This window comes from Hippopotamus amphibius, chromosome 3 (genome assembly GCF_030028045.1).
Source record: "Hippopotamus amphibius kiboko isolate mHipAmp2 chromosome 3, mHipAmp2.hap2, whole genome shotgun sequence".
In the NCBI taxonomy this organism is placed as follows: domain Eukaryota; kingdom Metazoa; phylum Chordata; class Mammalia; order Artiodactyla; family Hippopotamidae; genus Hippopotamus; species Hippopotamus amphibius.
In genome coordinates, this window is record NC_080188.1 from 26,142,263 (window position 1) to 26,164,924 (window position 22,662).

The window sequence follows — 22,662 nt, forward strand, 5'->3', positions numbered from 1 at the left end:
ATGTCAGGATCAAGAAAAATAATGAATAGCAGTTAACCTGATAAAAAAACAGATTAATGATGAAAAATAGTCTCTGTAAGTTCAAAACACTTCCATAAAACAAACAGAGGTTAAGAATTTTGATTCAAATAATGACCACAGAAAAAGAAATAGAGTAAAAAGCACCATAGAGAAAAAACATACATGTATTATACAAATTACCAAATTTATATTTCAGTGTTTTGATAAGTAAAATCCAGTGAAGTATTATCTTGATGATAATGTAAGCCAATTATTCTGACTCACATGATCACTTTATTTTGATCTTTCCAGAAGAAAATTTGATGTTACATTTTTTTAAAAAATTAATAGCAACATTCATGTCTGTTCTTACTCAGCATATTATACCAATTTCCATACTTAACAATGGTAATTTTCACTCACTTTCAGCAACTCAAAGAAAAACTTATCGGACTTCCTAGGTGGTGCAGTGGTTAAGAATCCACCTGCTAATGCAGGGGACACGGGTTTGATCCCTGCTCCAGGAAGATTCCACATGCCATGGAGCAACTAAGCCCATGCGCCACAACTATTGAGCCTGTGCTCTAGAGCCCGTGAGCCACAACTATTGAGCCCATGTGCCACAACTACTGAAGCCCACGCGCCTAGAGCCTGTGCTCCACAACAAGAGAAGCCACAGAGATGAGGAGCCCGTGCACCACAACGAAGAGTAGCCCCCACTCACCGCAACTAGAGAAAGCCCGTGTGCAGCAATGAAGACCCAACACAGCCAATAAATTAATTAATTTAAAAAAAAACCTTATCAAACATAACCTTTTAGCCACCCTAAACTACAGCATCATTTTTCCTTTTTAAAATTAAATCTTGGGAACAATAAGGGATAATTTCCTTAAACAGTCTTCCTACTGAACTCGTTACAGACACTTGTACAACATGATGGATAAATTCAAATAACTTCAGTGATAATATTTTTTAATGAAAAAGGAGCACACAGAGTAAAACTACAGTGACTAGTGGGTCAAAAGTCCAGTAATTCTAGAACCGTAAACACAGATGGCCTTAAACTTAAAAGAATTAGATATCAAGCTTTCTAATATTCACAGTGCAAACATGCAGACAGCATCCTCTCCCTATGAGTTACAGAATAACTTTGATTATGAAGGTGTCTGGATTAATGGAAAAATGACATGAAATAATGATTCTACATATCTTATGTAACTGAGGCTTAAACAAATGGTGAGAGTTGCACAACAGTATCTTCATACACTTTCCATTAAGGTAAATTTTCTTTAGGGGCTAGTAAGTTTTTTCTTTAAAAAAATAAACATTCTGCTAAAAAGTAATTAATAATAATTGAACCTAGATCTGATCAAACCTCTAGTCCCACTAACAGTTTATAGGAAATATAGAGGAAAGTGTCAAATAATACCACAGAGATGCAATCTGAAAAATCCAGACTCTGTGAAACTACATAAAGAAACCAAGTTTCTTAAACAAGTGACCAAGCAAAATATATAAAAAGATGGAAAATTATAGAAAAAGAGGAAATTATGGATTAATAGACTTTAGAGACATCAACCAACTACAAAGTCAATCTTATCAAGGTTTCTGAGTCATACAAATTGAAGTAAAAAATGAAGGTATTTATGAGACAATAAGATACGTGAACACCAGATATTTGCTGATATTGAGAAACAGATTAACTATTTTCAGGTTAAGAATCCATCTTTAAGAGATGCACATTGAAATATTTATGGGATTTGCTTCAAAATAATACAAAAGGAGGATACGCTTTCAAAACTTCTCTACTAAGCATGATGCTTGCTCTACCCTTCTTGCAGTTACTCTATATCAGGCTAAGGATGCTCTCTTCTATTTCTAGTTAAGTTTCCATCGTATATGGACAATGAATTTTATCAACTGTTTTTCAGACGTTTACTAAAATGATCTTATTTTTCCTTTAATCTGTTAATGTGAATGGAAACATGTTATTAGCTTCACTAATCTTAAAGCAACCATTTATTATTGCAATAAACCCAACTTGGTTATGAGAAATTAAGGTTTTGGATAGTTAATACTGTAGTACCAGACAGCTGGATTTGAGTGGCTAAAAATTCAATATTTTACAAACATGTTCATGAGTTAGACTGGCCTGTAATTTTCTCTTACTTTCCTTGTAAGATGATATAATGAGCTGGGGCACATTCCTTTTTTTACATATACTATCAAATAGTTCACAGAAAGATTAAACTCATATATACTGTAAATGTTCATTTGTTAAAAATCATGTATAAAAATCAACTAGGCCCAGTGTTTTGTTGGTGAGAAAATTCTAAACTACTGATCCAATTTCTTTAATGGTCATACAACTAATCAGGTTTTCAGCTTAAAGTGAAGGCCATGTTTTAACAGTGGCCTCCAGGCCCTACACATATTCTCCTTTCCCCAGCAATCGTTTATCCCACCATCTCTCTGACCTCATCTCCTAACATGTGTCCCCCTGAGCAACCACTTCAGTCTCCTTCAAATGTTCCTATCTCAAGGCCTCTGCAATGACACTACTCCAACCCCATTTCCACAGGGCTTGATCCCTACTTCTCTCAGGATCCCCCACACATCATCCTTTCAGAGTCCTACGCTGACCACACTATCTAAAACAGCATGTACCATCCCTATATAATTTAATAGGGGTTTAATAGGATTACATGAGTGAACAATTTTGACAAAGTACCTGCTTTTATGGAACTTATTTTTTTATTCTCCCTCAGTTAGAATACAAGTAAATAATCAAATTAATGTAGAATATCAGATAGTGATAAGTATAGAAAGAAAATTAGAGTAAAATTAAAATTGTGATGATGAAAACCAAAAAACTAGTTTTAAACTTTATAATTTATTAAAGACACTGACAAATCAGAGAACATTCACAGGGAAATGCCTATGGGGTTAATAGAATCTGCCACTTTTCCCAATGGGGAGGCAATACAGCATAACGGAAACATTATTAAGTTTCAGTTCACAGCCTGACCCTGCAACTAGTTCTATGACAATGGGCCAACAGTCTCTTTGCCTGCTTCCTCCTTACACAAAACAAGACTAATACCTTCCAAGATTCCTGAAAGGATTAAGACATTAGGGAGATATCTAGTATCCACCTAATTCCAAAGGAAGACAACAAAAAACAGTATAGTAGTTTGTCTCTGGTCATAAAGCTATTACTGGAAAAACCCAAATGACCTTTTTGGCCAACCCAATACTAAGTCCAGACTTGACTCAGGACCTCTTAATTTAAGTTCACGCTCTTTCCATTACCTTATACTATCTTTCAATAGATTCCATTTCATACCAACATACTCCAAATGAGTAAAGTTAACTCAGTTTTCAATCTCTAATAACTTAGCCACCCCTGAGACCCTTTCAGATGGTCTGCAAGATCTCATATATATAGATTAGAATTTTCCAGAAGTTATGTGACAAGGGATTATCACAACAGATTAAATGCAGAAGCAGATACGTGAATCCAGCTATCTTCTACTAAGCCAGACATTAAAGATATCTGCAAAAATATAAAACAATACCATTCTTCTCACTAAATTTTTTTTATAAAATAGTTATTTTTCACCAAAAAAAATTACTGTATTAAGATGTAATGGGTACTACTGTACTATTTTTCAATAAAATAATATTATTATACTTTAATTTAATTTCAAATAAAATAAATATCAATAGATAAAACCCACATTAACAAAAGGTCTTTGGATCCAAAAAGAGTGTGAAAGGTCCTTAAGACCCAAAATTTTGAGAACCACTGGACAGAACATATCCAATCCTTCACTAGACTTAATTTCATATAACTGTCTAAAATTCAAAACAGTATTGAAAAACCTATTAATTAACTTAAAAACTAAGTGGGGAAGTTTGGGTAGAGGTAAGGAAACAACATGGTATTATAGAAAGAACAAAAGTTATATTCAGAAGGCATAAGTTCAAATATCGGCTATAATCTTTACTAGATATTTCCCTAAGTTAGTCACTGAATCCTCTTCAGCTTAAATTTCCTCATCCATAAAATAAGGATACTGGCAACTGCTCTAACTTTTCAAGATTGTTAAGAGTAAGATAATAAATGTGAAAGCTCTCTATCAACTAGAAAGCACTATGTAAATATAAACATAAAATTACAGCTGTTGTTCAATTTTACCTCTATGGCAGACAGATGGACACTTATGGTTTCTACATCCTAACGTCCGTCCACAGTTTTGATCACAAGGTGGACAGTTTCCAGGGCAACACTGAAGGGAAAGCAATATATAAAGAACAGGTAATTTGAAAACCATACATAATATGATGTCATTACTAGTTATTCACAGAACTTAGAGAAATCAAAAGATTGTTCTTTTCGCTATAAGAATAAAAGTATTCCAGAGTATCAACATTCTTGTGTAGAATACATTGTACTAAGAACTTATAAGTTTAAATAGACAATGACTTAATTTAGTGAAATCAAGCTAAATTTTCTTGCCCTTTAGTTAAGTATTCCATGACTTAAAATAGTTTCATAAGATAGTTTCTATTCTACTTATCTATGCAGAAATTGACAACATTAACTACAGGAATGGATCTGGTCAAACCCTACAGTCAACTCAGGAAAACAATCTGGCTATTTTTCAAATTTAATTACTATAAAACCAGTTCAACATATAGATTAGTTTGGCAGTTATTTTCAAACCAAAGACTCAGAGACTAACTAAAGGAAAAAAACAGAGATAAGCTAATTGCTTCTAGCGCTCTCTGTTCTGTTACTCCCTGATTTCCAATCTGTGAGAAATATAGCTACCTATGACCTGTCCCAATTTTCATTCATGAACTCAAGGCAACTACTTAAAGTTCCATCTTGCCATTCTAACTCCTTGACTTCTCATATATTCAAACTTTGGAAAGAAAATACAGACTACAATTGTCTTAAAGAAACTTGGGTTTGTAACCTGCGTAAGAACAAGTTTCAGTATATAAAAATATCTGAAAACAAAATACACACTATTGAAAAGCAATTAAAAGTTAAAATAGTTCACTCAATTAAGCTAATATTTACCAAGTAATACTATGTGCCTTATCACTTTCCCAGTGGCAGTGGGAAAAAAGGTTATGTGGTCCATGATGTGAATAAGCCTTTAGACGTTTCTGTTTGTCACCATGATGAGTAATAATGACCAGATTTACTCTCCTGCCTTAAACAACTAGAAAATCAGACAAAACACATGAAACAGCAGTTTTCAGACATTAAACAATTAGGCAGCACAGGACAGAAACCCCCATGAGAAGAGAAACAAACAAGGTGAGTCCTATGATAACAAGCTTAGACCTAAAGTTTCCAGCTGCAGCACAAGGAGAAAGATCACAAGCAGAGTCCAGTGGTCTCACCCAGTTGAGCAGACAAAATTCATAGTTCAGAGAGGCAAGCATAGTTAGAATTTGTGGAGAAGTGGTAACACAAAATATAAAGTTTATAATGTCTGGAAACCAATCAAAAGTCACCGAGCAGGAAACAATAACCCAAAAGGAAAAGAAAAATCAATCAACAAAACAGACCCAGAAATGACAGTTGACAGAATTAGCAGCCAAGGACATTAAAGTAGGCATTTGAAGTATAGTCCATCCACTTATAATCAAGAAGATAGAAGAAAGCATGAATGTGAAAAGGACAGACATGGAAGATACAGAAAAAGTCACAACTCCAAGTCTCAGATGAAAAAACACAGGATGGGATAAACGATGGGATTAGAAGATGCAGAATAAAATTAGTGAACTTGAAGACAAAGCAATAAGCTAGCATAAAACATGAAAATTAAAAGGATAAATAATAAATGGAGCATCAGTGACCTATGGGACTTCAGGCAGCATGACATACATGTCACTAGAATCTCAGAAGGCAATGGGTGGGGGAAATATTTGAATAAAGATTGAAATTTCACAAATATGATGAAAACTATAAAGAGATACAAGAAGTTCAACAAAAATTGAGCTAAAGACACATGAAGAAAGCTATACAAAGGAATGTCACAAATAAATTACTGAAAACTAATGATAAAGAGAAAAATCTTCAAAAAATAGCCAAAGAAAAAAGACACAGAGGAACAAAGATAATAAAGATAGTGGATCAATATGTTTAAAGTATGGGAAAAAAATTCTCAAACTAAAATTCTACTATAAAAATAGTTTTCACAAACAGAGGCTAAAGAGAGTCTATAAAAGTTGAAAAAATTCATGACCAGCACTACAAGAAATGTTAAAGGAAATCCTTCAGATAAAAGAAGAGGAAATCTGATAGAAATCTGGATCTATATAAAAGGATGAAAAGCATCAAAAATCATGAGTTTGATGATAAATACAAAAGACTACTTCTTATTTTTTCAAACTCTTTAAAAGATACCTGTTTAGAGCAAAAATAAAACAACATATTTGAGGTTTATAAAATACATAAATATAAAATGTGTAAGAATTGAATAAAGGAGATAAAATGGAATCATTGAAAAACAACACTCAATGAAATAGAAGACACAAAAGGGGGAAAAGAAACAAAGAACAGATGGACAAATAGAAAATAAATAGCAAAATGAAAGACTTAAATCCAACCATTTTATGAAAGGTCACAATGAATGTAAATGCTCTACACCCAAAATGAATGATAAAGACTGGATAAAATAAAACAATTATCTAAATGTTGTCTATAAGAAATCCACTTGGTATCTTACCAGAGATAAAGGGATAATTCAGAGTAATAAAAGGGACTCAAAAAAACTGCAAATCTACAGACTCAACAAAATACTCCAGTTGACCTTGTATTGAATGAAGATTCTATAAATAAGATTTGAACAGCAGAAATTAAACCTCTACCACACCAAATGAACTACCACTAACACTGCTATGATGTTTTAAAGTCAGGGAACAGAAACAGCCAAGGAGCCAAGTCAAAGGAATTATGCATAAGACAAAAAAGAGATCCTTGTTATTTAAAAACCTTGGTAAGATTTCCCACTAATACAAGCAATAATGTAGAATATTTATTAATATTTCATATGGAAAGCAAAGAATATGCCTAAATATTTAAGGAACAAGTCAAGATGGCATTTATAATGGACCCAAAAAGGAAAATTCCAAGAGAATTTTAAAATCAGTTTTCCAAGCTTATTACCTTTCTCCTACACTGATGCTTCTGACAGTCCCGCATCTTAACACACTTAGTTTCACAAAGATAAGGTTTATGACACGGCATTCGTTTTGTATGCTTTCCACAGCGACAATGCTTTTCCACTTCCTGGAAGAATCAAATAAATGCTATTAAATTTGACTTTTGTTGACATTATTTTCTTCATATTGCAATCTCTATAATTACTAAAAAATGAAAGAGAAAAGTTTGAGTCTTTTGTATGAAAGACTTTAAAAAAAAAAAAGGAGAATTTCCTAAGACATTTGTTTGTTCCAAAAAGACTTCATAGAATTTCCATTATTAAATTTAGTAAAAATTTGATATTAAATAGTAAAACAAAATCACAGATTAAGATTCCTTATATCTAATTACACCACAACACCTACACATCTAGTTTCAGTAAAATAAGGAAAATGGATTTCTACTAGTACGTCAAAACCAAAATGACATCTAGGTATTTTTTTTTTCTATCATCACTAGGCCTAATTCATCATTGCTTTAAATATCTTCTGAGAACAAACAACTCCACACTAGTCTATAAAAATGACAACATTCAAAGTTTTACCAAGCAAAACAAAACAAAAAAAAAGGTAATTTCAGATTTAATTGCTGGCATATTCTCCTGCTTCTTCATCATAAACATTAGATCATGACATAGATGTTTACGAAAACAATTACAATACAGTCCCACTTGACATATTATGACAGCTGTTAAAAGTAATTATTACAGGACATGACTAACTTGTCTACATGTTTCACAAGGACCTCGGTGACAACGCTGTGAACATCTATGGATTCCACATTCAAGTACTTTGTCGCAACTGTCTCCACAAGTTGGTACGTCTTCTGTACAAGGCAAAGAAAACTCTAGAAACAGACCAAAAAAAATCAATATTAATAATAACATACATTATTATAAAGCACTAATCATGTGCCAGGTACTTTTGGCACAGACTATGAATTTTTGCATCTACATAATTACTGGAAAAAGTAAACTTTAATGAAAATAACCCTAATATTTGTAAAGTTTATGCTTTTGTAAAAAGAATTCGATATATGACAAGCTACTGTACTCAAGAAGCACATTTTTAGGAGCTAACTACTTCAGAAATACTTTTCTAAAGAAATGAGTAAGCCCTTGTAAACCACTATGAAGAATTCTACAATATATAGAATAATAAAAAAAAATTTATTCTAAACAACTTCATAAGATGAAAACAAAAAAAGATCTAGACTTAAAAACTATGAAACTGACCTTTAACATAAACATATTATAACAAGTGTTTGCAATAATCTTATAAATGTATGCTGGTTTTGGTGCTGAGTCAAGGAAGTGAACTTGAACTGCAACCCTTCTACGCCTTTATCTTAAAATAGCCAAAACTAAATTCATCTATAATCTAATACACAATAATAACAATAGCTTACAATTATTAGGTTTCCTTTATGTGCTGGTCACTATACTAAACACTTTATGTTCCTTTTATCATTTAATTCTCACAATTACCTTATAAAGAAGGTACTATTATTGTCCCCATTTAACTTGAGAAAACTATAGTTCATGAAGGTGGAATTTGAACCCAGATACACCTAGTCATTTTTTTTTTTCTTCAACTTTTAGCAGAGATTTATTCATGGAAGGAAAAATAGAAAGGGGTAAGGAGGGAGGAACTAACAGGAACACATCTTGGAACACTTACATTCATCATAATCTTATTTAACCAGATTTACATGTGTCCACATGCTATTCAGAATGGTGACCCTTAGATAATGAAAGATCATGAATCTCAAAAAACAGCCTATTATTTTCACCCTACTTCATAGTTTTTTTGTGGGGTCTTTGTTTGTTTGTTTGCTTATTTTATTAGTGTGCAAGGCAGTTCACTCACATTTACTTCCCCAAATGACTTTTCCTAACGGCCAGGGGTTGAAAGAATTGGGGAGTTGGGATGGGGTACAGATGGAAGCCAAAGCTACACTTTCAATGTGCTTTGATGGGTTGAAAAGAGGTTGGTCTGAGATTGACAAACCCCCCATTTCAGAGGCTCAGGAAGTTAGGGCCCAAAATCTGAGTTCTTAGTCCACTATGCTATATTGTCCTCTCATCCAAATGTACAGAAATCTAATATCAAATTTGTATTATTATTGAAACTACATTATGAGCTCCCAGAGAAATCTAATTTAATTAGGAAAGTATTCTAATTGTCATGATAAATAATCATAATTCCAATAAAGGTTTTTTAAAAAGTCTTACTTGATTTCTGACATGGACAGAACCTTTTCCCAGATCGAGGACATTCTCCACAAGCACCTACATGGCAAACTTGCTCACACGTATGATTACCACATGGCAGCGTTTTCCCACATACCTAAAATAAAATGCAATAAGCACTAAAGACTTAAAAGTTAACAAAAGACTTTGTATACAACATAATCATTTCTCAATCACAAATAAGCAACTTCTTTATACTCATCATGCTTTATATCTTACACAGGTATCATATATATATACACACACATGCATAAGCATATACACACCTACACATTTCTTATGTGCCAGGGAGTATATTTTTAAAATATAATAAAGGAAAAAGAACATGCAGTTTCATATGGTCATCCACCAAAGATTTCCAAATGGTACTAAAACCATGCCAATTCTAAGAAAATCTACAGAATCAATACTACTTCCTCAATTGGATTAACTCAAGAAGAGGGAAAAGAGAAGGAGGGAAAGAGTACATATGTACTAAATCCGAAATTCAACAAATAGCTATTAATTTGAAAAAAATTTGAAAAAAATCAGAAATTCAACAAATAGCCATTAATTTGAAAAAAAAAATAGCTATTAATTAGAAAAAAATTTTCCCCTGGTAATTAAAATGATATTAAATTGAAAAAATTTCCTAAAACTTGAATATAATTCATCTGAGTTGCTATTCTTCCTCTAAGAAGTAGCTGTTCTTCCTCTAAGAAATTGCTATTCTTCCCCTTTTATCCAAATAAACCTAATTCGCATTTCTACTTGTTTATGCTTCTGTATACTTTAACATCCACTCCTCAAAATGCATATACACGTACTTGATCACAGTGCCACAACGGACTTGCACAGCTTCTCTCAGCTACTTGTTTGCCACAGACACACTTTTGTCTACTAACTCTTGGACAGGGTGGGCAACGGCCTAAAATCAAAATGATAAATTAGCATGGAACATTATAAAAGCAATAAAGACTGCCTTGACTTTTGCTTAAGGCCGGAACACCTAACAGGTATGACCTTCTACCTGCATGACAAGAATTTTCACATTTATGTTGTCCACAAAGCAATTTCCGTCTACATGGCAGCTGACAGGACCATTCCTTAGCACTGCACCGACGAGGGATAGGTTTTGCTTTCTTACAATAACAAGTAGTTGTGACCATCTTTGGACAAGGAGGGCATGGACCTAGAATCCAATGAAAGGGGAAAAAAAAAAATCAGAAGTCAAAAGTTAAAATTTTCAGTTCCTACACCCATCAGTAATTTCTAAAGCTTTCCATACTGATACTTTAAAAGGCAATCTCTTCTAATGTAAGGCAATCTTTTCTTATGTAAACTTAAGTTCTGAGTTCAACTTTCACAATTATTTTTGTTTCAACATAAGAAATAACCACCCACAATTAGAAGTATAATATATAACTCACCTGGATGGCAGAGGAGTAAACATTTATGGCCACAAGGAGGCTTAAAATCTCTCTCACATACTTGGCCACATGAATGAGGCACAAGCCATGGATCTAAAGGTGGATCTTCCACTTTGCCACAATAGCAATAGTATCTACTAGGTGTGTCAGATCGTTTGTATTCAAACCTACATTTTGGACTAAAAGAATGAAATTACTGAAGTTAATTTCATTTATAAGAGTGACAAGAGACAAGAATAAAAATACACTTAATAATAGAGTATACACAATCGGTTTTATGTTGTGACCTCTGTTCCATCTTTGTATCAGTAAGAAATGAGATTTTACTAAAATCAATTTCAACCATCTAGAACTGCTCTGTCCAATAATTTCCTGAGATGATGGAAGTGTTCTATACCTGTCATGTCCAACACAGTAGCCATCAGCCACGTGTCGCTAGTGAGCACTTGAAATGTGGCTGATACATACAACTGAGGAAAAACAATTTTCTATTTCATAATTTTTAAGAATTTAAATGACCACATGCGGCCAGTTGCTACCATATTAAACAACACATATCTAAAATACAGCTACAAAAGAAAGCAACATTAGCTTTCTACTAGCCACCTGAACTTTTTCCCTCAGATATTCATTCCAATTTTATAATACTCAGTGTTGTAAAAGTTTGGTTGGGTGGTCTACAAATAAGCAAAATATATTAGCAATAGCAAACAGAAGAGAGAAATCCGGTTACAGGTAGGTAATACAGCACCAAGAAACACGACTTAAAATCTAGTATTAAGGGGAAAATATTTGAAAATAAACAAAGAATTCCATATTTCTCAACATCTAATACAAAATATATGTATTTTAAGTGTGCCTAAGTCAAAGAAAAGTTCAAATACTGTTTCACATTCTCTGCTAAAGCAGAAAGATCTTTACCTATCAAGATTAAAATAAAGCAGTTTTAGTCCTAGAAGCCAAACATAAGTATAGAAAATTTAATAAGATTGGATAATATACACTTGCAGTTTTGAGAGATTCTGAGAATAAAATTAGGAAATCAATGATCAAAATGTTAAATGACAGTCTTGTACAATATGATACTAATATATACTAACAGGAGCTCCTGAGAGAAGTATCACAATTTTGACGGATTTCAGTTCCAAAGAAATGAAAAGTTCTTTAAAAAGGATAACTAAGCAGTTGTTTTGCAGGGGAAGAATAGAGTCTGAATTATTTATTAGTTATCAAAAGGAACTAGTAGTTATATAAAGTGGAGAAGCAGGGGGAGCCATTAGCAGGTCTTATATCTTCACAAACCAAACGATTAATTGAAGGCCAAGCATGGACACTGAAACTGCCAATAAGGCAACTTAGGAGCTACAATTTTCACTTATTTTACAACTAAACATTTCAATTAAATTAGAAAAAGTTACCAAGGCCAGGGATAATCTCTCGTTCCAAAATCATCATCTGTCAAAGGAGAAGATACCAGAAACTGGCTGTCTTTAGCCCACTTCTGGATACAGGGCATGTGAAATATACAGAAACATCCTGAACAACTCCAAATCTAAGACAAAAGTATCAGAAATTAACAAGTATGCAATGATTTTCCTTTGACAATTCTACAATACTTCAACATAAGCACCACATTAAACTATTTTCAAGAGCTACCTATGGATTAAAGAAAAAAACTTTCGTTCCAGCATAACAGAAGAAATGTTCTTTATGAAAACTAATTTACATGTAGAACACTTTAAAGATAAATAGTATTAATCATGCAGATTCATTCAGCTAGAAATAACTACTGCTAACATTCTGGACAGTCTCCAATTTTTTTGTACATATTTCTTACTTTTAAAAAATGAGCTCATACTATACTGACATATAACTTTATAGCCTTTTCTTTTAACAGAGTATAACATTTACCCTTATCAAGTAGGTCCTTACAATATGATATTTATAGCTGTACAGCAGATATCATGTTGATTTATTTACCATAATTTAACCAATTTGGGGTTGTTGGATATTTAGGTTTTTCCAATTATAAATAACACCACAAAAAAAATCCTTAAACACAAATATGTACATATAATCTCTATGTTACCCTACTGTTATATAAAACCTATTAGTCTAGCACTTAATGCTAAATTCTAAAAATTAGGTAAGCAAAAGACTTCAATGTGTATATATATACATATACATACACACACACATATATAAAATTTAACAGCTTAAGGAATAACAGTAATTAATTTTTTTAAACCAGCCAACACTTTGCTATAACTGACAAAAATCAGTTCTCTTTTCATCATAACACTTTGCAATTGTTTAAAAAAATGAGACATGGAACATACTGAATAACCCATCAAGAGCACTGAAAAAAAGCCAACTTCTTAGTTTGAGTGTCCCCCCCCCCCCCCCGCCCCCACACAAAGCAGTGCCTAAGAAAAGAACTGGGATGCAGAAGTAAAAGGCCAAGGTAGGGAAGAGGAAACACCAATAAACTGTATATTGTTGGCCTGATTACCACTAAGGGCCAAAGTTCAGTCCTACTAGGGACACTCTGAAAAACACCGTAAAACATGCCGAGGACAATCCCAGCCCCAATCGCTAACAAAGAGGAGGCTAGCCCACTCATCCCCCAACTCCCTATGGTGGAATGTTGCCCCAACGGGCTTTAACTCTGCTGTACTTCTGCACTACACCCATTTCCTAGCTGAGTCAGTTCCCAAGGAGAAAGCAGTGAGGTTGAAAATAAAAAAATCCCATGCACACAACAAGTGTTTAAAGTGGGACTGCATCCTCATGCAGACTATTCCCTCACTGCAGCTGAAATCAGAGTAAGCCAACCAGATGTGACTCAGCGTACCAAATGCACCTGCATCCGCTATGCTATCCTATCCAATATATTTTAAATTTCTGATTCACTCTATAAGACCAATCCATTTCACATCTGACCTGTCTTTCCCTAAGCAATGCTGCTATAATAGCGGTGGATTACTCTGAGGTCGAAATGGTGAGTCTATCATATTCAGTCATCACTTTCCCTCAATTGCTTTATTAATGCCCTTTAAATGTACATATACATAACTTCACCATTAGGCCATAGAGTCTCTAAGTGCATGAGTTATCTCTGAATCCATCTCCCCCCATTAACTCTAGCCACTTTCCACAGTGCCTTCAACATAAGAGCTCACTAATAAACCATAATTGTTATTGCTAGGTTCTACTTCCTTGAAGGCAGGGGACATATCTATGTTTTTTTAAACCTGCTGAAAGTAATGAAATATAGTTTATTTAACATTTCAGTATTTATGGGAATCTCTTAAAGTACTGATGCTAGAAGTGCGATATCGAATTGACATATGCATTGAAACTGAAAATATTTGGTTCAGTTATATCAACAGGGCTAAAAATATTGATTGCTCACTTAGAGATATTCTTCTTTGAATCAGATATTCCCAAAAATTGAATATCAATTCATAAAGAGAATTCCCAAATGAAGGATTCTTAAACAAAAATAAGTAAAAAGAATAATAAATGGTTACAAATTATAAATGCAAAATAAGATATTTGGGGAAGATAACATTAATTTAGATAAGGAGAAAAACTTACTGCTTGGTTTCTCTTCACTGAAGCAATACAAATTAAGCATGTCATAGCCCCTGCTTGAAAAGCTTCATTTACATACTGTTTTGTTCGCTCTAACTCATGTACATCTCCGTCTTGAAATTTAAAAATTGAAAACTTCAGGTTAAACAACATCTGAAAATAATACAAACTCACTAACAGCACCACATTATATGAGAACTATCAGTAATATCAATTGCTCAAAATACAGCTGAAAAAATGAGAAGTTTAAGAGAAAAGCAACCAGTGAACTGCCAAGAAGTCACAAGTCCATACATTACATCTTACATACTTGATTCAAAAGTAGTTACCTTGACCTTCTCTCAGAGTATACTTGCTGTTACAGTCCTTAACAAATCTGGTGGGGGCAGAGCCACAGGCAACAGCAGCAAAACGTCAAGTAACAAGGGAAAGCATACCAAAATGCAAAGTGAAAGGAACTGAAAAGTCAAAGCTCGGCAGAGTCACTGAGCCTAAATATAAGCACATGTGTATGAGTGTGTAAGTGTGTAAGAGTCTATGTGTGTGTGTATGTCTAACACATAGTATAGTCTTAGTAAAAATCTGTTGAATGAAAAGATCCTGATATCAATACAGTATAATAACCTTGTTTCATTAAATTATGCTATTTCTGCTAAAAAAAGGAAGCATGGCTTATTAGAAAAAAATCACTAGACTGTGTTTTCTTTAAGCAGTTATAAAGCATTTACTTGGCTAGACACTGTACTATTTGTATTTCAGTAAGATTAAATAAGCTATTTTTATTTTCATTTTACAGATGAGAAAACTGAGGCACAGGACACAAGTAACTTCAGTATGACCCCAAAGGGAGCTGTCTTGACCACTATGCTATGCCGCAGCAAGGGTTTAATACAGGAAGGTCCAAGAAATAACAGCACAATGAAAGGCAGAAAAACTACCCAAAAGCACTCATGACACCAAAAGGACAATAATCTGAGTCACTTTAGTGTAAGAGAAATAAACCTACAGGCGTTTAGTACAATAAAGATTGTTCAGTAGAGGTTAACCAAGTCTCCAAGAAAAGTACACTAATAGCATAAAACTATTATAAATACAGAACTTACCATGGCGATAAAATGGTACAAACCAAAACTTAAGTTACCAAAAAGAAAAATTAAATTAATAGGACACTTAGATAATTCTTTACTTTCTAAGGTCATCCAAGTAAACACAACACTCAACACACACAAAAACTTGCTCTACCATAATATAAATACAAGTGTAATGTACGATATTATACAAAATAGACATAAAATTACTCCCCAAGCTATAAAATATTAAAAACTTATTAAAGACAATTGCTTTATTTTAAACAAATCAAAGTTTGAAGAGAATCCTTAAAGGCAGACTTAAAAATCATATGCTGTGTACTTATTTTGCTTTTTAACATAGCTGGCTCTAACAAATGTATACCATTTTAAAACTTCATCTAATTTAACAGCTACCATGTAAAATAGAATATGAAAACAAGAGGAACAGGCTTTAATAAAGTCTAATCTTATATTTATAAAATTTATGTGAGATTTCTTTGAAAACTGTGTTAAAATTTGGCTGCAGCAATGAAGTATACTGCCCAAGATGTCATTATGGAAGGCAGCTATGCTCACCACTATACCACCAACGCTGCACAGCCCAAGATGTCATTATGGATAGCATGGCATTTGAAGTCATGCATAAACATGAAGCACATGAATTTAAGAGGCAGTTACAGCAGATAAAGCAAAAAATGACCTTGAGCGAGTTATGTGTCTGTCTCAGTTTTCTCATCTTTAAAATAGTAATAATAATAGTAATATCTAGCATACCTCACAGAATTATCATGTGGATTTAATCCACATGTTAAACAGCTGGGGCCTGAATTAAGGTGATGACAGTGTGTGGGGAGGGGTGGGGTGGATTTAAGAATTTAGGAATTAAAACTCAACAGGACTTGGTGACAATTAGACTGTGTTGCTTTGCAAAGTTAATATTCACATGAAGATTCAGAAGGAAAGAGTGCTGTGTTAGATGAGCTGTCTGACACGGGAAGAGGGAAGGAGTGGTAGCCAATTAAAACACATTTATGCCATGTATATGCGAACCCTTCTCCCAGATTTCTGGCTTAGGTGGGTGACTTGGAAAATTATGGCACTACTAATAGAAACAAAGAAAACAAGAGAAGAAATAAGTTATCTTTCAACAAATGTTTGTGTTTCCATAGGTCAGCAAGACAGCGATACCCATCAGGAAGTTGACCATTCAATTCCGAAATTTGAGAAAAAGATCACAAAAGTACAAAGGCTGTGCTCAGATAGAAAGAATGAAGTTCTTTGGTAAAGTTCTGGTGTTCAATTCACTAATGTGAGATGGGAAAACCATCTCATGACCCTGGCATTTATCGTCCTAAAGTCAAGTGATCAGATTTCTTTACTTTGGTAGAGGCAAAGTACAGAACACAAAGGAACAGAAATCAAAATATTTATGGGTCTGACACAATACAGCATAAGAAAAATTGCCTTAACACCTTAAGATGAAAGCCAGGTTAGAAATTAATAAAAGTTACAAATGATAAAAGCTTTCTAAACACTAGGCAGAAATACTGAGTTATAGCACGGCATTCCCTATTTAAAAATAAAATCTGTAACTATAATGGCTTAAGTGAGGTCTTCCTGAAGCAGGAAACTTGAGGTTACTTTCTATGAAATTCTCTAAAAGCAAGAAACCACCTAACCTTAAGGTTCCTCTTTATCAACTTTCACCTGGCTGAGTCAGACTTCTTAGCCAGGCTTCCTAATCTTAATTCCTTGGCAGATATGGTAAATTCCATGGAAACATTTTTTTGTGATGTGCACCTACGCTCACGATGCTGTTAATATACGCAAGCAACTAATGTGGATAATGCATGCAAGAATGTTTCTAATAATGACTGTAAGCATAAAACGTGGAAAGTGTAAGAGCACTTACATTAAAAATAACCTATTTCTACACTTGGTACCAAATCTTTCACAGCAACATAACTTTGGCCGTCTCATAAACAAATGTGGCTTTGAGAGTAACCCAGGTGTATACAACATACAAAGTGATTGTACAAATCAAACCTGAGGAGACTTGGGTTTTTTTTAAAAGTATAAAAATCAGAGGTCGTAAGGTACAAAATAAAGGAATAAAGAAATGAAGTTGACTTTAAGCCACATTTAACATGATGAGAAAGAGAAAAATGAAGAATAGATTTAAAGGAGTATTCAAAATCCTCAAGTGCAATCAAATCATCACCAGGAACACCTTGACCCCACTCATCTCACATGGAGCATTGGCATCCCCCTCCGAGCACTCTAATGAAATGCCAATTAAACACAAAGGAGAACTTCTAAGGCTGCAAGAGACATTGCCATCCTATTTGCTTTAAACAAAGATTAACATTACACAATATATAACTCAAAGAGTAAAAGGTACAAAAATTCAACTCTACAACACAAAAACGCTCATTCTTAAGATGCGAAAACTATTCCACATAGAGTAAAGGTGTCAGAAAAAGTCAGGAATATATTTTCATTGATGTAAAAATGTCAAAATGTAAAAGTACCTGTCTGAGTAGTGTAAGTTATAAATGTATTAGCAACTATTTTCCCTCTTTTTCCTTCAAAATCTTCATCGCCTTCTTCTTCAGATGAAGAGCTAAAGTGTTCTTCAGCAAGTTTTTTGGCTGCAGCTTGATTAGCCTTCTTGATTTCCTCAAATTTCTTTTGAGACATTAGCTCTGCTTAAAAGAAAAAAAATGAGTTTCATTTCTGCATAACAATCTCTCAAAAAGCAAGGCATGATATACCAATATGTTATTAAAATACAGATTTAAAAGTCACCTTTGGTGCATTCTATTTCACTGTCATCATGAAAAAAGTATTTTCAAATTTCTTGTCACATGAGTAAAGAGAATACCACAATATAAACTTTCACTTTTGTGAAATATTCTGCTAAATGCAACAAATTTTTCTAGAATGATTAACAAATCAACTCTTAAAACTATAATGCTATGATAAAGTATCAAAAAACTGGTGATCAACCTCAAAACAGGGATATTAACAAAATTAAAGTGAGATGTTTAAAATGAATAGTGATTTTTAAAATATGGGAAATGTATCCACTCAGAACACATCAAAATCAGCAGAGGCAGGCACTTTTTCAAACCATCCTCTTCCACACTACAACCCAGCCTGGCCTACCAGGCTTTGCACAAACAGTATTCACTGTATACCCACTATTTACAATCTGCTTCTTAGAAAGCTCGAGCACTTTTTGTCTTTATTAAAATGTGGTCACAAAACATATTTCTTTAACATTAATCCCACACAAAATGTTGCTAGCATGGAAAATATGCTTCTTACAACAACTTCATTCCAAAAAGAAATGTTAAGTAAATTTTGGATTAGTTCTTCTGCTATTCTGTTTAGCACTGTCTGTACTTCTTACTTTGTTACTTGCTTAAATAATAACGCAAGAAGAATTAGATTACTTCACAGCATATTCCCAATGAGACTTTAAACTTCTCAAGAGCAAGGACCATAAGAATTCTCTTCAAGCATTAAGAGCTAAAAAACACTTCTGGACAGCAACCATAGTTCAAGAAAAGAGCCACAAACATACTGAATTGAACTTAATTCATTAGTGCCCGTACTAGTGGCACTTTATGCTTGAAACCAATGAGCCACTACTAATATTAGGTTGGCCAAAGAGTTCGTTTGGGTTTTTCCATAACATCTTATGGAAAAACCTGAATGAATTTTTTGGCCAATCCAATACAGACTTTCTTATTTTAGGTGGCTTATTTGTACTTAATAATGTTTTATCTTTTATTTTCCTCATGAAATGTTTTCCTTCTCTTATTGCAGTCAGCTTGGCTAGGGACCACTCAGTGTTTCAAGCAAATCTGGAGGAAAATGTACAGTGCTCACATAGGAATCTTTGAATACTAGGAGAAAAATAATTGCTATAAGATATATATGACTCAAAACTTTGTGTACAATGAGATAATAAATGTCACTATGAGAAATGAGCACTTAAAATACATTTTTTAAAAGGCTGAATTAGACAGATATAATAAAAAAAAATTCATAACCTGATCAATGAACCACAAAAGATCATCTTAAATAAAAGGTGACAAAGCAACCTTACAATATAAATATTATTTCTTACAGTCAAATCTCAATTATTCAGTGGAAGGATGCTTGCTTTTCTACTACCTACGAAATCCAAGAAAGCTTGCCAAAACTGTTCACGGGTCTCCCTCTTGCACACCTCACCACCACCACTAACATAAACTGGGTAACCAAGAGAACACCACTTAACTTTAAAATCAGCCTAGGAGAGAAAACATTCAGAAGCTCAATTTGCTTCTCCCCCCAAAAAATATACTTTGAAAAATATATTCCAAATACAACAATAAAACGATTTCAGGGATTATTCCCTTAGCCCCCTGCATGCTTTCATTAGTATGGATAACTCAGAGTTGCACTGCACGTGTGTTCTCAGGCTCCACTGCCTTGCATGAAGGATATTGACAAGCTGAAGGAGGCCACATCCTGGAAAAGACATGAAATATGTGACCAGGAACCACAGTCGAAAAAAGTACCACAAGCTTAAGTGCTTACAGGACATACACAATTAAAGTTACTAAACTAAGGCAATCAAATAAAAATGGAAAATGACAACTGGCCCCAGCAGGAGGAGACACAATGTGAAGTGGAAAGCCTAAATCCAATTTAAATGGGTTTCTGCGACACAAGTACCAAAACCACAATATCTTATTTTACAAGAAAAGTTGTTAACCAGCTCTTCATGAGCTTTTAAAAATAAAAACCAAAAAACTGTTGGCAACCAATTCAGATTTAATGCATTGCGTTAACCAAACCAAATTATAGGCTAAATCAGAGCCGCGGGCCACTGTTGGCATCTTTAGGGATTCAGTAGGCAATAAGAGCGAAGGGAAGAATACTGGACGGAGAAATAACAAAGATTAATATCAATTAAAGAGATGATGAAAGAGGTGTGGTGGGAATCGCCACAAAATAGTAGCTGCCTGAAAGGTTTGAGACGTGAGGCCAGTAATTACACTCCCGAAGAAGAAGAAAAGAAGTGAGAACGTGGAGGCAGCTCTGATTAGCAAGTGCCTCAGTTGGCAGGCACCCGTGGGAGCCCCAGGACCGGAGCCGTTCTCACCACTGGCCACGGAAGTCTGCGGCGCTTCAGACGCCGCGGAGCTGCGCCGGGCTGAGCTACCTGCCGCCGCAGCGGTCGCGGCTCCTCCGGGAATGGGGCCAGGACCAGCAGCGCCCACCGACCCCTTCTCTCGCCCTCCTCCGGCGCCGTGGAGATGGACTCCATTTCCCGAGGAGGGGGCCGCAGGGGCCCGTCCTCGGGCTCGGCCTCGGCCACTGGCCACCTGGCGCCAGGAAGCTTCCATCCCTGCAGAGGAGAAAAAAAAAAAAAAAAAAGAGTGGAAAGAGCGTGAGCGCAGTGGCGCCGAGGCGGGGGAAACGCGGCAGCGGGGGCAAGCCGTGTGAGGGGCGGAATGAGGACACTCTCCACGGGACGCGGACAGGGCTGGAAAAGGTCGCGGCCCTGTCTCTCCCAGAGGGCGAGTCCCCGCTAAGCCCAGGGTTTGGAGATGGATAGGAGAGGGAGAGGACTAGGCAGAGAAACGGACTGCGGGGCAAGGAGCATCCAGCGCCGGACAAGGAGAGCCGGGGAGGAAGAAAGCGCCTACTCGGCCTCAAGGGGAGCGCGGAGACGGGAGAACTGCAGACTGACCTCGCGGCTCCCGCCGGGAACCGACTGCAGCAGCAGACCCGGAGGAGAGCTACGTCTCCTTACCGACGGCGCCAGCTTCCAGTGACTACAACTCCCACAAGCCCCCGCCCACAGCTCGCAGAACGCGTGGCATCACTGGCCGCTTCCTCATCCGGGACCGTGTCTGTGTGTTGGCAAGGCCTCGGAACGCATGCGCTAACTGATCCGGGTCTTCGGAAACTACAATTCCCGGCGTGCTCTGGGGCTCAGACGGGGTGGGCACAGGGAGAGGGCGCAGGGAGAGGGCGCAAGGTGGGGAGGTGGGCGGGCCCTGAGGTGTTCCAGACTCCAGAGGATGCGGCTTTTACCAAAATACTACCCTAAACCTAGATGGGTATCAGGACGCTATCTTAGGGGTCGTAATTGACTGCTCTTCATCTTAGCATCGCCTTCGGGCTTTCTGGTGATAGGAGAGTTCTCTCACCGATGGGAAAAGGCATTTACAAGGAAAACACTTCAGGGTCGGGGAAAAGGGAAGGAAAGCTGAGGCAGCCTTGCGGAAAAGTGGCTGGAGTGGAGAAAGCGCCCTTCTGAATTGCTAAAGCAATGTAGAGGGTAAATCTAACGGCATTATTATCATAGTCCTTTATAGTCAACAATATACTCTTCCTGAAGCAGGCCGATTTCTACCTTCACGACAGCATTCTAAAGTAGTCTTTATTAAGGAAAGTAGTTGAGAGCCGGGTCTGGTCCTGATTTTATGTCTTCGCTGTTTTCTATAAGAAATAAAGGGAGAGGAGGGGGTGGGAGAAAGTTCAAAAAATCGGGGGTCTGTCTGGGATTGAGAAATGTATTGATTGCTATTTGGGACTACACAGTCCTTTACAACCCTTCAACTTAATTAATTCCTCTACATTAATACTAAGTACCTAATATTTGTATAGCATTTATTAATTTCCGGGCACTATTCAAAGTGTTTTACATGTATATGTATATTAACAATGTGGTATTCACAATAATCCTGTCACCCCCATTTTACAGCTGGGAATACTGAGGCACAGAGAGGTTAAGTAACTTGCCGCTGATATAGCCGGGTATTATTACCGATTCCATTTTTTAAATTAGGAAACAAAGACACAGAAAACTTTCTTTTTCAACATCCTAGCAGAGCCAGGATTGCAACTGAGCTGTGTGCTCTTAAAAACACCATACTATATTATTACCGTGAAAAAGTATTTAATGTTTACCTAGTTAATTTTAGAGGACCTAATCAGGCAAAAGACTCACATAATCAGAGTTTTTCCCCTGCCATATTATACAATGATAACTGATAATCATAATAATTACTGTGGAATCAAAAAGAATGTTATGTGCTC

At 35.5% G+C, this 22,662-nt stretch overlaps 1 protein-coding gene across 4 annotated transcripts in view; it reads right to left on the reverse strand.

The window, feature by feature from the left end:
* NFXL1 (nuclear transcription factor, X-box binding like 1) overlaps positions 1–21,380 on the reverse strand; it is a 60,866-nt gene extending 39,486 nt beyond the window's left edge. The window contains exons 1-12 of one of the 4 annotated variants that reach the window (XM_057728508.1): positions 21,308–21,380; positions 20,777–20,962; positions 18,087–18,260; positions 14,489–14,598; positions 12,307–12,440; positions 10,889–11,067; positions 10,489–10,650; positions 10,286–10,386; positions 9,462–9,576; positions 7,950–8,074; positions 7,193–7,315; positions 4,202–4,292 (exon numbers count right to left, since the gene is read on the reverse strand). In XM_057728508.1, coding sequence (XP_057584491.1) covers positions 4,202–4,292; positions 7,193–7,315; positions 7,950–8,074; positions 9,462–9,576; positions 10,286–10,386; positions 10,489–10,650; positions 10,889–11,067; positions 12,307–12,440; positions 14,489–14,598; positions 18,087–18,260; positions 20,777–20,960 — 1,498 coding nt within the window. In that variant the 5' untranslated portion in view covers positions 20,961–20,962; positions 21,308–21,380. Of the gene's footprint in view, positions 1–4,201; positions 4,293–7,192; positions 7,316–7,949; positions 8,075–9,461; positions 9,577–10,285; positions 10,387–10,488; positions 10,651–10,888; positions 11,068–12,306; positions 12,441–14,488; positions 14,599–18,086; positions 18,264–20,716; positions 20,976–21,307 lie in introns of those variants that run through there. The other 3 variants (XM_057728507.1, XM_057728506.1, XR_009052760.1) reach the window with 3 other exon arrangements.
* Positions 21,381–22,662: the final 1,282 nt, after the last annotated feature.